Consider the following 14968-nt stretch of genomic DNA (forward strand, 5'->3'; position numbering starts at 1 on the left):
CGAACCACTTTAACAGTTTGGTTCAGTTCAGTTCGTAAGACAAACAATTCAGTTTTGTTCGGTTCGGTTACTATAAATTTTGAAAATAGTTCGGTTCGGTTTTCTTCCAAAACCGAACCATGCCCACCCCAACTACTATGCTCATTAATTATTTGAGTCTAATGTCATGAATTCATTTATACTATTTTGATTAATAAAGAAAATCCTTATTTCCAAGAAAATAAAATGTAATTGTTTCACAAAAGATAATTTTACAATTTGAATATAATATTTTTCTTATATTATCAAGTGTGTACAACACACATAAAATGATACATAATTATATAATTTTTTTTTTATAACCCTCTGGTTCATAGAAAAAAGGATCATAGTAGTCCGGCGTTCGACCGCAAAGTAAGTAAAGTGATCAAGAAATTGTTCCACCCAGAAATTGAACCAGGATTCTCCAAAAATTCTTCCTTTTCGGTGAAGCTCATTAACCACTTGAGTTCAATTACTTCGTTAATAATCGTACAATATTTTATTTCTTATAATATGCACATGAAATATATAAAGGATAAATGTCTATCCTGCTATTATTTTATTTATTTTTTGAAGTCATTATTTTATTTATTCTTATCTATATTCTACTATATTTTTATGCTATCCAAATCTCCTTTCAAATACGTAATCAAACTTTTCTAAATGCAGCCTATGTTCAAACACATGTCAACCAAGTGGAAATACTTATATCCATATATAAATATCGGTTTTTCTCATTGACTTCGATTATTTTTCTTATCAATCATTCACATCGATCAAAATCATAGAATGATTCGCCTTTTCTGTATTTTCTTAGTTGTTTGAATGTGTTTTTCTCGAATAGGGGTTCATTGTAGTCGGTAACATGTAAACCGTTTGATCAAGATCAAACGATCAGACAGTTCAAATTTTAAGATCAGATTATCTGATCTGAAATTTTTTTTCTCTCGTGGATTTAATGTCAGAGTTTTTTTTTTGGATGGACTAGCCCATTAAAATTGACACTAGAGAAAATAGAACCTGAAACATTCAGAGGAGCATACATTAAGGACGCAAATCAACACCACTAGACTAACCCAAACGGGTTGAAAATCCACTTTTTACTTTGTTATTACTCTGTCCGTCCCAAAACATTAATCCTTTTAGAGTTTTTCACATGGATTAAGAAATAATAAAGATTGATGAGTTAATTCATTTATATCTTTATTGTTGAGGTTAAAAATAACACTGAGAGATTGAATATTATTGTTGAGGTTATTGTCGACTTGCCTTTTACAACTTTGCCTTCCTTTCTCTTCTTCTTTATTCATCATGCATTAATTTTATTTGTTTTTAATTAAAAAGAAAAATTATGTCTAGCTGATGAACCTAAAAATAAATTTTATTTATACATGAGACGGGAGAAAGTTAATATGTATAAGTTAATTTGTTGAATTATTTGTTATCAGATTTTCGCTATAGAATCAACCACCGTAATTTATATTTACACACCAAATTTAATAGTGCTTTGTATGATGGGGTATGTTAAGAAATTTTACATCAATCTCATTTTTACTCAAAGTTTTACATCAATCTTGAAAAGTCATTAAAATGATTTTTCTTCGTATTACAAGTCAATTTTGTAAAATTGAGTTACTTTCATTGATTTTATTAATTGTGTGTATCGTGTATGGATAAGCTATTACGTTTGTCCTCTTTACTCTGATTTTTTTCTATGGAAAATCCAAAATTCTATATATATATATTCATTGCTTACAGCTATATACGTAATCTCTTACGTCATACATCCTTCAACTCTTTACAATAATTTAACCGCAAAAAAGAAGAATCCTAGCTCCATCCATATATAGAAGTAGCAGATATTAGGATTGAATCAATAAGCCAAAAGACAGTTATTTGAGTGAAGAATTGAAGTTCTAACTAAGATGGCATCAAATCAGGAAGAAGAGGTGAAGCTTTTTGGAGTTGTGCCAAGTCCATTTGTAACTAGAGTTGACATAGCTCTAAATTTGAAGGGAGTTCAATACAAATTTGTGGAAGAAAACTTAGGAAATTTTAGTGATACACTAATCAAATACAACCCTGTTCATAAGAAAGTCCCTGTATTAGTTCACAATGGAAAACCCATATCAGAATCTCGTGTGATTCTTGAGTATATTGATGAAACTTGGAAGCAAAATCCAATTTTACCTTCTGATCCATACAAAAGAGCCTTGGCTCGATTCTGGTCCAATTTCATTGATGATAAGGTAATTACTCCCCTCTTCTATTTTTTCTTTTTGTAGTTAACTCTGATTCAAAGTTTAAATTTGGATCAGAGTTACATATTTGTTATTATAACTCTGATCCAAATTGATGATAGAATGAATTTGGATCATAGCTATTATTCTTATTGTTATAACTCTGATCCAAGTTAAATTGGATCAGAGTTACTATCCGATCTTCATCTTTATTTGGCAGGATAAATCTAATCCTTACTTCAATTTGTAACACCAGTTTTTGAGTGCTGTAAGGAAATGGAAAGAAAACAATGAAGAGAGTATTGAAGAAATGGAAGTGGCTTTTCAATTTCTTGAGAATGAGCTCAAGGACAAATTCTTTGGTGGAGAAGAGATTGGCATTGTTGACATCACTGCAGTTTTCATAGCTTATTGGTTCCCTATTATACAAGAAATAATAGGATTGAAGTTGTTCACTAGTGAGAAATTTCCAAAGCTTTACAAATGGAGCCAAGACTTCACCAATCACCAAGTTGTCAAGGAAAAATTACCTAACAGAGAAACATTGTTTGCCTACTTTACAGCTCGTATGGAAAGTCTGGTTGTTTCAAAATAGATTAATTTAAGGAGATTCATACTTGGTGAATTTACTTTTATGAACTTATTTTTTTTCTTTCTTTGTACTTATTTATGAAAATTTTAGCCTTTCAATCTTTAATTTTATGTAGGAATCTATGACTAATGCGTCCATTGTGCACATTTTCAATGTGGATAATTCGGTCATTACAACAAAATTGTTCTGGGGCGTTCGGCCAAAATGAGACATTAAATGACAAAAATTGGTCGCTACAAGGTATTTAGCGTTGATTTTGCGTCAATATTGTGACAGTTTTTGAACGGCCCAAATTAGACAGTTTTGTCCAGCAGACGTTATTTAGCGTTACGACATATGCTACTAACTGCGGTTGTTGGGTGACGCTACCAATATGCTTTGGATGTTATAAAATGTCAGCCAAACACTAATTTATCTATCTATCTATCTATCTACAAGCAACTAACATGAGAATTTTAAAAGAAAGGATTAGACTTTGCATTTACTATGTCAAGAATTAAGAGTATATCAACTTTAAGGACTATGGTTATTATTGACACTCATACCTAGATTCTTCAATATCTATTTCTAAATTCCTAAAACAAGCAACTAACATGAGAATTTCGATAGAAAGGATTATACTTGACATCAACTATGTAGAGAATTAAGAGTATATCAACTCTAAGGACTATAATAGAAGTGTAACAACAAATACATCCCTAAAAAAGTAAGAATATTGATTTACTCATAGATCTCCATATAAAAATTAAAACTTACATCTAAGTCTTCTACGAACTTCAAGCAAAATGTGACTCAGCAGTTTCTCTAAGCCATTCATGTTTGGTTAGAATGAAATTTGGATATATGTAATATTGGAGGCAGAAATTGAAAATTATACTATATTTTGAGTTACAATATATGAAAAGCAAAGATAAAGAATAGAACAGAGAAAAACAACCACAAATTCATTCATTCATCATCACCTCATACTATTTTTATTTTCTTCTTCTCAAAACAAATTGATCAGATTAAAATCAATAAAAATTATAAATCTGAAGGTTTTTTACCTTAAACAAATTCATTCACATGGTCTATAAATTGAGACGACTACTAAAAAATTTGCTTTTAGTGACCGATTTAGCGACCGAAATAATTCGGTTGCTATAAAGACCGAATTAGAAGTTTAAAAAAATTGGTCGCTAAATCTAACAAATTATTTGGTCTATAAATCTAACAAAGTATTTAAAACTTTATTTGACCAATTTTTCCTTATACTCCATCCGTCCCAAAATATTTGTGGCAATTTGATCGTGAGCACTATTCATACAAGCTATTTTGACCATATGTTTTTACTAATGTATAAAGATAAATATTAGCATACGAGATCTTGTTAGATTTGTCTCAATTAGTACTATGAAAATATCATGTACCAAAAAAAAAGTACTATGAAAATATCAAATTTTCATAATTTTTAATAATACACAACTAAAGACATTAATGATCAAAATTGTGTATCGGCAAGTGTATAGTAATAAAATTTGACAATTATTTTCAGACGGAGGGTGAACATCAATTTTATTTGACCAATTTTTTCTTATTTTAGGACGGAGAAAGTAAAATAAAAATAAAAAATTGTCATAACTTGAGTTGAGTGGATTAAAATGTGTCAAAAAAAAACTTGTGGATTAGAAAATTTATGATCTGTCATACTTTTGCTATCAGGAAACTTCCGAGTTTCGACCGTATGAGATGATTTGAATGCCCAGAAAAGTGATGTAAGGGATTACGTAAACAAAAGCCACTAGTATTTAATTTGATTTATTTCATCCGTCAAAAAGTAATTGTTGGATTTGTCCATTTCATATGAATGTGATGTGAGTCCAGGAAAAAATGAGATTATAAATTTATTACATTTTAAATAATATACTCCTTGTAACCAAAAAAAAAAAAAAATATACTCCTAGAATTTAATTCAAACATTAAAATTAATTAATATTATACATTTATTTTCAAGTGATTAATGATAATACATATTATTGGTCTTTTTTTTTTCCTTTCTGAGAACCACTTAATCAAAGGGTTAAAAACCAAATTAAAAAATTAATTGTAGTAAATTTTGAAATAAATCTAATTAATTTATAATCTAATTTATAATTATAGATCAAATTTATTAATTATTCAATAAAATCATTTTTTTTACTTATATTTAAAAACGAAGGAAAGACGACAAAAAAATAAATATGTATATGTAAGCTTCATTTCTATTTTATCCGGCCAAACATTATTTTTTAGCCGAATCTGCCCATAAGGAAGTAAGGAACAAAGTTTTCCTAACAAAAGTAATTTTTTAAGTATTCAAAAAGGTGTAGATAATTGGTGCATGTCTCTTCTAGCATAATGAAAATTTCGAGTTCAATTTCGAGCTTCAGCATAAAATAATGTTAAAAAATTTATGGAATATTATACGTGTAAAATCATAAGTAGGTGGAAATAAGTATTAGGTTTAATTTTCTTAATTCAATATAGTATTCAAGTTGACTATCGTTTTTAATTTGTTGAATATAAAAATCCTAGCTCTATATATAAAAGTTGCTAGATATGCCATATGAGGAATCAATCAAAGAATAGTCAAAAACAGAGTTGTTTGAGTAAAGATCATTGAAGAGCTAAGATGGCATCAAATCAGGAAGAGGTTAAGGTTTTTGGAATGTTGGCAAGTCCATTTGTGAGCAGAGTGGAGATTGCTCTAGGATTGAAGGGAATTGAATACAAATATCAAGAAGAAGAGTTTGGGAACTTGAGTGATACACTCTTCAAATATAATCCAGTTTATAAGAAAGTTCCTGTTTTAGTTCATAATGATAAGCCCATATCAGAATCACTTGTGATTGTTGAGTATATTGATGAGACTTGGAAACAAAATCCAATCTTACCTTCTGATCCTCACAAAAGAGCTTTGGCTCGTTTCTGGTCCAATTTCATAGATGACAAGGTAATCACTTCCCTCTTCTATTTATTTATTGTTTAACTCTATAGTCCAAGTTTATGGCTCAGTTCGCTAAAAATTAGCGGATAGCTGATAAGTTAGTTTATAGCGAATAAGCTAGCTGATTGGATTTGTAAAGTTTGGTAAAATTAACGGTTGAACTAGCTTATAAATATGAAATGACATAAAGAAATATATGTTTAATTAATATTTAATTTTTTTCAATTAAATGGCAAAAGTAAACTTGGAAGAAAAAATGATAAGCTATAAGCTCATAAGCTCATAAGTTACTTGAAATATCATTCGAAAAATAAGTTATAAGCTAGTAAAATATGCTATAAACTCTTTTTGAAAAACGTTTACCTAAGTATTTTTAAGCCAAATGAACATATAAACTATAAGCTCAAAATCTAATTTTACTGACAAGTGTCTATATATCCAACTATAATAATAATCAAATATTTAACAAAAATACCGTAAATATAGTTCAAATGGTAAAAGATCGTAATGACTTTTGATATTTTGGGCTCCTAACTTGCGATTTTGGTTAAAATAATGAAAATGTAATTTTTTTCCTCGTAACTACCATAATGAAAATGATCAACTCAATGTGCAAAATATTGTGTTTTTTTTCTTTTTCTTTCATACTTTTAATATTTATGATTTTAATAAATGACCTTGATTTGTGAGACCAGTATATGAATGCTCTAGGGAAAGTTCTTTACACTCATGATGAGAAAGAACGTGAGAAGTGCATTGAGGAATCTGAAGTAGCTCTTCAATTTCTTGAGAATGAGCTCAAGGACAAATTCTTTGGTGGGAAAGAGATTGGCCTTGTTGACATTACTGCAGTCTTCATAGCTTTTTGGCTTCCTATTGTACAAGAAGTAATGGGACTAAAGTTGTTCAACAATGAGAAATTTCCCAAGCTTTACAATTGGAGTCAAGACTTCAACAACCACCCAATTGTTAAAGAAAAATTGCCTTCTAGAGAAAGCCTTTTGGCCTTCTACAAAGCTCGTTTTGCCTCCTAGCTAGAGAGACTTGTTGCTTCAAAATAGATTAATTTAATGTGAAATGTCTAAACTACTTGTTTGTTGATTTAGTTTTTATTTGAATTTTCTATATATGAATATGATTTCTCCATGTTTAAAAAATCTATGACTTTGTCCTCATTTACATTATTTTAGTTCATAATAAGAAAACCATCATTTGTCTATGAACATAACTCAGTTGGTAGAGACATTGCATTTTATAAGCAAATGTTAAGGTTCGAATTCCAGACACTTCATTTATTCACCTTAAAAAGATGAAATTCGAACTACTAAACTACTTGACAAAAACATGTAATAAAAAAAAACCCTAATTCCCAAATGAAATAATGCATCACATTATAACAAAATTAAATTGATTTAATTTATATACAATGTTAGTACCAAGCTTTGTACAATGATGTATTACAAAATCATTTAATAAATTTGAAGTTTATATATATATATATATATATATATATATATATATATATATATTAAATGACGTGACAATACATCTTAGAGTATATGTGTGTATTTCTTTTTATAAATTTAGGTGAGTTACGAAGTTATACGATTAAAGTGTGTTTACAGAAATAAACATCAAATATAAAGGGTGAGCTACTCTGTGGAACAAGTGGAGCTCAAAGAATTCTTTGAAGATACTAAAATAAAATACATTCTTTGTCTAAAATGAATTGGTCTTCTTTACCTCATAATTGTCTCCTTTTATAGCTCATCCTTTATTGACCTAAAATTGACCTAAAATAGGTCTTTCCTTTGGCCGTATAGGCCTAATAAGCTCTCCCTCTAAGATCCATGTCCAATTCGTCTGTAAAGGGTATGTGGAGGAGCTGAATCATATGCACAATACAAAAATCATTATGTCTATACAAGACATGTGGCAAGCAATGAATCACTTCTATGGAGGACCACAATTTTCAATTAGACAGTAACTTGGGATTCAAAGACTTGCATAGTTGATCAAGGAGGACTTAATGTGACCCTAAATGGTCGAGCTGAGTTGGACATGCTAAAGATGAAGCTCAATAAGACTTGAATAACCAGGCTGAGCTAGGCATGCTGAAAGTGGAGTTCAACATGACATGAATGACCAAGCTGAGTTAGACATACTAAAGGTGGAGCTTAACATGACCTAAAGATCATGATAATATAATCTAAGCATGCTGAAGGTGGAACTTAATGTGACCTCAAAATGATCAAGTTAAGCTACACATGCTGGTGATGAGGCTCAACATACATAACCTCGATGTTGAGCTAATCATGCTGAAGTTGCAAATCAACGTGACCTGATTGATTAAACTGAGTTGTGGAGTACAACGTGGCATGAAAGATCAAAGAGATGGATACAATTCAAACAACTAATTTCGAATTATTAAAATCAGACGGAATAATTAGTTGATCTCATTCTCTTTCTGCTAAGATTTGATTACCCAGCAATTTATCTCTGAAAGATACAATCTCTTTCACTCCTTTTCCATTGGCATGATTATCACTATCTCCTCTTTTATCTGGAGGTTCTGGTGGTTGTACCACTGCGTTGAACGTGAATGTCATGATGTTTTTTCTTTCTCCCTCCGAGTGAAATCTCTGGTCTCCTTTTTGATGATTTTTCCGGGACTTGCATGCCTAGGAATATTTATGTAACTCGATAGATATCTGTTTCTTTTCTGGGCGTTAGCCCTCTTTTATCACAAAAAAATAAAATTAGTTGATCTCATTTATCTTTATAATAAAGTGTTCTCGATGGAGTATGTATTTTTACTATAACACACATATGTCTACTTCACATTTCCTTCCATACTTGTAGTTAATTTAATTGAATATACTCAACCCATCTTAAAATATTGACTTAATTGACAAATTATATATATTAAGAAAATTGTATTATTTAAAGGTAAAAAAATACACGAATATGAGAGACGTATTTTAAAACCCTGTGTCTAGCTAAAGAGCATCACGAAATTCTATTATATAGACGGTTATAAAATTATAGCATTAAATATGTGTTATAGACCGGAATATGCTAAGAATATTCTAGAAAAATTAGGTAAAAAATAATGAATGGGATTATTCAAGTAATATTAAAGAGTACAAATCAGAAAAATAGTTAAGATTTAATGAAATACTGAAATGAACCAATCGTTACTTGGTACAGTGACGATTGATGCTTAATTTGCTAGGGAGAACCACGGTTCGATCCCCATAACTACTATCGGGAGGAGTTGGAACCACTTGATGTTAGAATTGGCCTTCGAACCAGATTAAACTGGTGGTGAACGTAAAAATATTTAAATGAGTCAATCATTTTAGTTAACTTTTTTCTTACAAATAAATTATTTATTTTAAAACTAGCGGGCCAGACGCGCCTGTCTGTGTCTGACTTATGTCCAAAAAAAAGACATGTCTTATGTTCTGATGAATTTGTTAATAAAATATTTTTATTACTAAAAAATATAAGGGTATTGTTGGTATTATAAAAAATAAACACAAAAAACAAAAAATATTTGCATCCTCTTTATATATATTATAGATTATAGACGTAGTATTAAATTAGTAACCATTCATGTATAGACAACCAACCCATTTACCACTTATTCACATTTTTATGATTTGATTTTTTATTTATTTAAAATAACGCATTAATTAATGAAAGTTGTGAAAATAAGTCAAGGGTAAAATAGGTATATTGAAAAGTTCATCCCAAACTCACCTATTCTTTTTATATAGGCAAAATTACACTACAGGTCCTTTATCTTATTTTTTTGTAACACTTTGGTCCATTATCTTTTTTTTGTAACAATTTGGTCCTTTATCTTTTTTTTGTAACACTTTGGTCCTTATCTTATTTATTTATAAAAAATAAAGGACCAAAGTGTTACAAATAAAAAAAGATAAAGGACCAAACTGTTACAAAAAAGGGACTAAAGTGTTACAAATATAAAAAAATAAAGGACTAAAGTGTTACAAATAAAAGATAAAGGACCAAAGTGTTACAAAAAAAAAAGATAAAGGATTAAAGTGTTACAAAAAAATAAGATAAAGGACTTGTAATGTAATTTTGCCATTTATATATTGTTATAGAATAGATGAAGGCAATTGTTAGTTTGATTTGACTTCCTATTTGGGTTGAAAAATTAAGAGAATGGTATATACTCTAATTGTCAAACAAACAAACACTTAACTCTAATTGTCAAACAAACAAAAAGTCGTGTCTCTATATAAAAGTAGACCTTATGTTATGTATCAATCAAATGAACAAAAATAGTTGTTATTTGTTAAAGTAAAAAATTAATGTCCCTAAGATGGCATCAAATAAAGAAGAGGTAAGGCTATTTGGAATGGTGCAAAGTCCATTTGCATCAAGGGTGGAGATTGCTCTAAAATTGAAGGAAGTTGAATACAAATATGAAGAAGAAAAGTGGGGGAACTTTAGTGATACACTAATCAAATATAACCCAGTTTATAAAAAGGTTCCAGTTTTTGTTCACAATGACAAGCACTTATCAGAATCACTTGTGATTCTTGAGTACATTGATGAAACTTGGAAACAAAATCCCATTTTGCCTTCCGATCCTTACAAAAGAGCCTTGGCTCGTTTATCGTCCAATTTCATTGATGACAAGGTAATTACTCCACTCTACTATTTTTTATTGATGTGTAACTCTAGTCCAACTCCAAGTTAATATATATCCAAATTAGTTATAAAAAAAGGGTCTCGTTAATATGTGCCCTAAGGGCACATGTTAAGATATTCCAATATAGAAAATCAACATTTAATGATACAAGAAATTTAATGCTTCAAAAGTTAAAATACATAAATTGGCATTTAATAATTTTTATTTTTGTTTCCTTAACATGTGCCCTCCTTAAGGGCACATGTTAACATTCTCCATAAAAAAAATATAACCAAATTTAATATTGTTAAAAACATAATCCAAATTTATTTTAATTTAAGTAAAATGTGGAATTTAAAAAAAATGAAACAATGGTTATAGAGTTATAGTGTTTTCTAAGATATTTAAAGTGAATTTTAAAATAATGTAAACATTAATTTGTTTTTGAAATTTGATTATTTGAAAGAAAAGAACATATAAGTCAGATATATTTTTTGCAAAGGTCATATAATATAAATCAGATATATTAGTTATTTATTGTATCTAAAAAGTAATTTTTTTTTTATATTAAAGATCATAGGAACTATGATTTTAATAATAACGTTAATAAAAAAAAAATGAACTCGATAGTCGACATGCCTACCTAACATTGTTTTTTCCATCTTATTTTAACATATTTAATTATATTAATTACTTTAATTAATTCATAAGACCAGTGTTTCAATGGTGTACGCAAAGCTGTTTTCACTCTTGATGAAAAAGAACAAGAGAAGAGTATTGAGGAAATAGAAGTGGTTCTTCAATTTCTTGAGAATGAGCTCAAAGACAAATTCTTTGGTGGAGAGAAAATTGGTCTTGTTGACATTAGTGCTGTGTTTATAGCTTATTGGATCCCAATTATACAAGAAGTGAAAAGAATAAAATTGTTCAACTTTGAGAAATTTCCCAAGCTTTACAATTGGAGTCAAGACTTCAATAATCATCCAATTGTTAAAGAAAAATTGCCAACTAGAGAAAACCTTTTGGCCTTCTACAAAGTGTTGTTTCTTCAAAAATAGATTAAGTTTGAGTTAATTAAAATTGACTCTATCAAATTTAGTTTGATGCTTGGTGGTAGAACAAACTATCAAAGTAAAATTGAAGGGCTTCGATTATTTGATTTATGTATTTTAGTATTTTTCTGATTTTTCTCCTTTTGTTTACGGTTGTTGGTTTGTTTTGGTGATCATCACTTGAATATTTTTGTAATTCCCGTTATCTCATTTTCGTTCACGTCTTGTGCTAACTACAGGATTTTCTCCTATGAACATGTCAGTATCATAGTAAATGGTTTTAACTCTGAAGTTTTCCTTGTTTAGAAAAAAAAACTCTGAAGTTTTCCAAATTTTTTATCGGTTTTAATTTAATTTGAATTAACTATAACTAAAATTATGCAGAAAAATAGCAATTTTTTTTTTACCTATGAACAAAAGGTAGACGAGCAATAAGCTGTCCCCTAAACCTTTCTGTATAGCAAAACCCAATATTTGAAAAACTACAACTATAGACCTAACACAACATTGTTGTGCATGACTCTTAAGATATCTTTTAAAAAGGTCTACAGTCTCTGGGGCTAAAAACCCAAAAGTATTGAATGTAAATGGTATAAAAACGTGTTGGTTGTCAAAACATGTTTTTCATGTTTGACCATTTTGCTTGAAGCAAATTTGAGGGTTGCCCATCCCACAGTAAAATTCCCAACCCTCAGTCCCACAAGTGGAGAAACTTTAGTTAAATCTACACAGGCATGTTTCCCTCCAACCCATCAATATACCAGAACATCCGTTGGGCGAAGTGTCAATCTTCCTTCTTGTGGGCCAGTTAAGATGTTCAATATTGGAATTTAAACTTAGGACCTTGCATACACAAACATGATTAGGGGTGTAATTGGACCAATTTTGATCGGTTTTTGCTGAATCCAGTATCTGAACCAATGAACTCTCTATTGATTAAATTTTTGATGTTTTTCAAAAATGAAACCGAATGAAACTAATTGATTTGATTAGAATACTTTAATGCAAGACTTTTTTCCGATGCATTCCGTACTATTTTTTGTCTTCCGAATGTATTCCCTACCAAGATTTTAAATTGCGGTTGCGGTCGCGGAAGCGGTTGCAGTCACGGATGTTGCGAATGCGTTCATTGCGGATGCTGCAGCGCGCAATGCGGCTTTGCAGCGTGAAATCATTTTGAAATTTCACAAGCTATATATAATGAAACTACTATGTAACTACACTATTTATCCGTCATTGTATAGTCTTAGTCTATTTCATAAACACTAATTTGAATGTTCTTAAAATACATGGTTGGGAGATCATTAAAATTAAGATTTTTCATTAGATTTGACACAAATTATGATTTGAAGCTTATAAATTTTATTTTTTGGTGAGAAAATTTGAACGAACATCGCCGAAAACGTCTGATGCGGCTTCTGATGCAGTTGTGATGTGATTATGATGCGGTCATACACGTAAATTAAAATTACACCACAATTGCGATGCGATGCGATTGTGGAGGCTACCACATCAGCAATACTGCGACCGCAATTGCGGTTGCGGACTGCAATTTAAAACTATTGCAAAACTGCGTACAATTTTAAAAGTTTAAGATCCGAATTTCATTGAATGAAATTATTATAACACACGCGTCCACTTTCTTTTCCTTCCACATTAGTAAGTAGAGAGAACTTTTGTATCAATCAAATGACCAAAAACAGAGTTGTTTGAGTAAAAAAATAAAAAAAAAATTGAAGCTCTGATTAATATGGCATCTCATCAGGAAGAGGTGAAGCTTTTTGGATTGGTGGAAAGTCCATTTGTAACAAGGGTGAAGATTGCTCTAAAATTGAAGGGAGTTGAATACAAATATGAACAAGAAAAGTGGGGAAACCTTAGTGATACACTAATCCAATACAATCCTGTATATAAGAAAGTTCCAGTTTTAGTTCATAAAGGAAAACCCATATCAGAATCCCTTGTGATTCTTGAGTATATTGATGAAACTTGGACACAAAATCCAATTTTGCCTTCTGATCCTTACAAAAGAGCTTTAGCTCGTTTCTGGTCCAAGTTCATTGATGACAAGGTAATATTACTCTGCTCTTCTATTTTTCTTTGTTTAACTCAATTCTAAGAAGAAATATTGGTATGGCAACAGCAGAACCAAAAATTATTTTTGTTTTATCTGCAAAATATAAGTACCGGAATTGAACAGAACAATACAGTATAAGGAAAAACAGTACAAGACAAAATTTAAGGTGTTGATGTTTTTGTGTACAAAAGGTTATTTTAATATTTTAGATTAGAGCCTAAAAAGTTGTCTCCCGGTTTGGTGGGGAAAAAAACACACCCTAGTTTGTCCAATTCTATAAACAATATTGAAATAAAATACAATAGTAATGTTGAAGTCGTACCGTTCAATCCCTTGTGTTTTAGCAGGTCCTCTATAAGACACACATCATTTAATTCTTTTCGGTTAGTATGAGACGAATTTATTTGATTTTTTTGTTTATGTAAATACAATTTTAGACTCTATCATTAAACTGTTTTTTTCTTTTTTTTTTTTTTTAGATTTAGTTATTGGAAATTTAAAAAATAAGATTAAATATGTTTTTAGTTTTTTAAATAAATCAAATTTTAATTTTAGCATATTTATAAAAAAAAATAACTTTGATCCTCTAATATTCGGATTTCAATTTTAGTCTCTACTTTTTACAAAATTTCTCATAGCGTATTTTAAAATAATTTTTTTTTTTAAAGACATAACTTAATTGCAGTTTATATTTTTGTGTTTCGACTTTATGGTTTATATTTAGTTAGTTTATAAGCTTGTCGTTGATGTAAGGTGTTTTATAAAGTAATATCTTTCTTAGTACCTTCGTACAATAATAATGAAGGCTGATTCAAGTAACGTGTTTGAGTTGAGGATATCTAATAATCTACGACTCTTTGCTTTACTCACTTTTACTTTTAATGTGCATAATCTTAATAATTAGCTTTATTTGTGAAACCAGTGTTTTAGTGTTGTACGAAAAGTTGTTTTCATTATTGATGAAAAAGAACGTGAGAAGAGTATTGAGGAAATGGAAGTGGGTCTTCAATTTCTTGAGAATGAACTCAAGGACAAATTCTTTGGTGGAGAAGAGATTGACATTGTTGACATTACTGCAGCCGGCATAGCTTTACATGAAGTAATGGGATTGAATTTGTTCACTAGTGAAAAATTTCCCAAACTTTATAAATGGTGCCAAGACTTCAACAACCACCCAATTGTCAAACAAAAATTGCCACCTAAAGAAAGACTGTTGGCCTTCTACAAAGCTCGTTTAGAAAATCTTGTTGCTTCAAAATAGATTAATTTAATCAAGGTTATATGCACTTGGGAGTTTAAGGAAAAATGTCTAAACTACTTGTATCTCATTTTAGTTTGAATTTTCAATGTTA

General features: G+C 29.8%; 2 protein-coding genes across 2 annotated transcripts; both read left to right on the forward strand.

The window, feature by feature from the left end:
- The first annotated feature begins 1789 nt into the window (after positions 1-1789).
- LOC123888468 (probable glutathione S-transferase) lies at positions 1790-7044 on the forward strand. Its single transcript, XM_045937533.1, has 4 exons — positions 1790-2270; positions 2518-2836; positions 5499-5824; positions 6514-7044. Exons 1-4 carry the CDS (start codon positions 1947-1949, stop codon positions 6850-6852), a joined length of 1308 nt encoding a protein of 435 aa, XP_045793489.1. The 5' UTR covers positions 1790-1946; the 3' UTR covers positions 6853-7044.
- Positions 7045-10079: 3035 nt separating this feature from the next.
- Positions 10080-14968, forward strand: LOC123891998. The gene is made up of 4 exons (XM_045941856.1): positions 10080-10496; positions 11204-11542; positions 13266-13610; positions 14539-14968. The coding sequence occupies exons 1-4, from the start codon at positions 10176-10178 to the stop codon at positions 14875-14877; spliced, it is 1344 nt and encodes a 447-aa protein (XP_045797812.1). The 5' UTR covers positions 10080-10175; the 3' UTR covers positions 14878-14968.

This window comes from Trifolium pratense, linkage group LG6, assembly GCF_020283565.1.
Source record: "Trifolium pratense cultivar HEN17-A07 linkage group LG6, ARS_RC_1.1, whole genome shotgun sequence".
In the NCBI taxonomy this organism is placed as follows: Eukaryota; Viridiplantae; Streptophyta; class Magnoliopsida; order Fabales; family Fabaceae; genus Trifolium; species Trifolium pratense.

What these genes read in the sequence shown, in the direction of transcription:
- LOC123888468 (XM_045937533.1), top strand. Translation starts at nt 1,947, where the DNA reads ATGGCATCAAATCAGGAAGAAGAGGTGAAGCTTTTTGGAGTTGTGCCA. An exon ending in CCAATTTCATTGATGATAAG is followed by an intron (nt 2,271 to 2,517) that starts GTAATTACTCCC and finishes TTGTAACACCAG; the next exon opens with TTTTTGAGTGCTGTAAGGAA. An exon ending in CCAATTTCATAGATGACAAG is followed by an intron (nt 5,825 to 6,513) that starts GTAATCACTTCC and finishes TTGTGAGACCAG; the next exon opens with TATATGAATGCTCTAGGGAA.
- LOC123891998 (XM_045941856.1), top strand. Translation starts at nt 10,176, where the DNA reads ATGGCATCAAATAAAGAAGAGGTAAGGCTATTTGGAATGGTGCAAAGT. An exon ending in CCAATTTCATTGATGACAAG is followed by an intron (nt 10,497 to 11,203) that starts GTAATTACTCCA and finishes TCATAAGACCAG; the next exon opens with TGTTTCAATGGTGTACGCAA. An exon ending in AAGTGTTGTTTCTTCAAAAA is followed by an intron (nt 11,543 to 13,265) that starts TAGATTAAGTTT and finishes TAAAAAAATAAA; the next exon opens with AAAAAAATTGAAGCTCTGAT.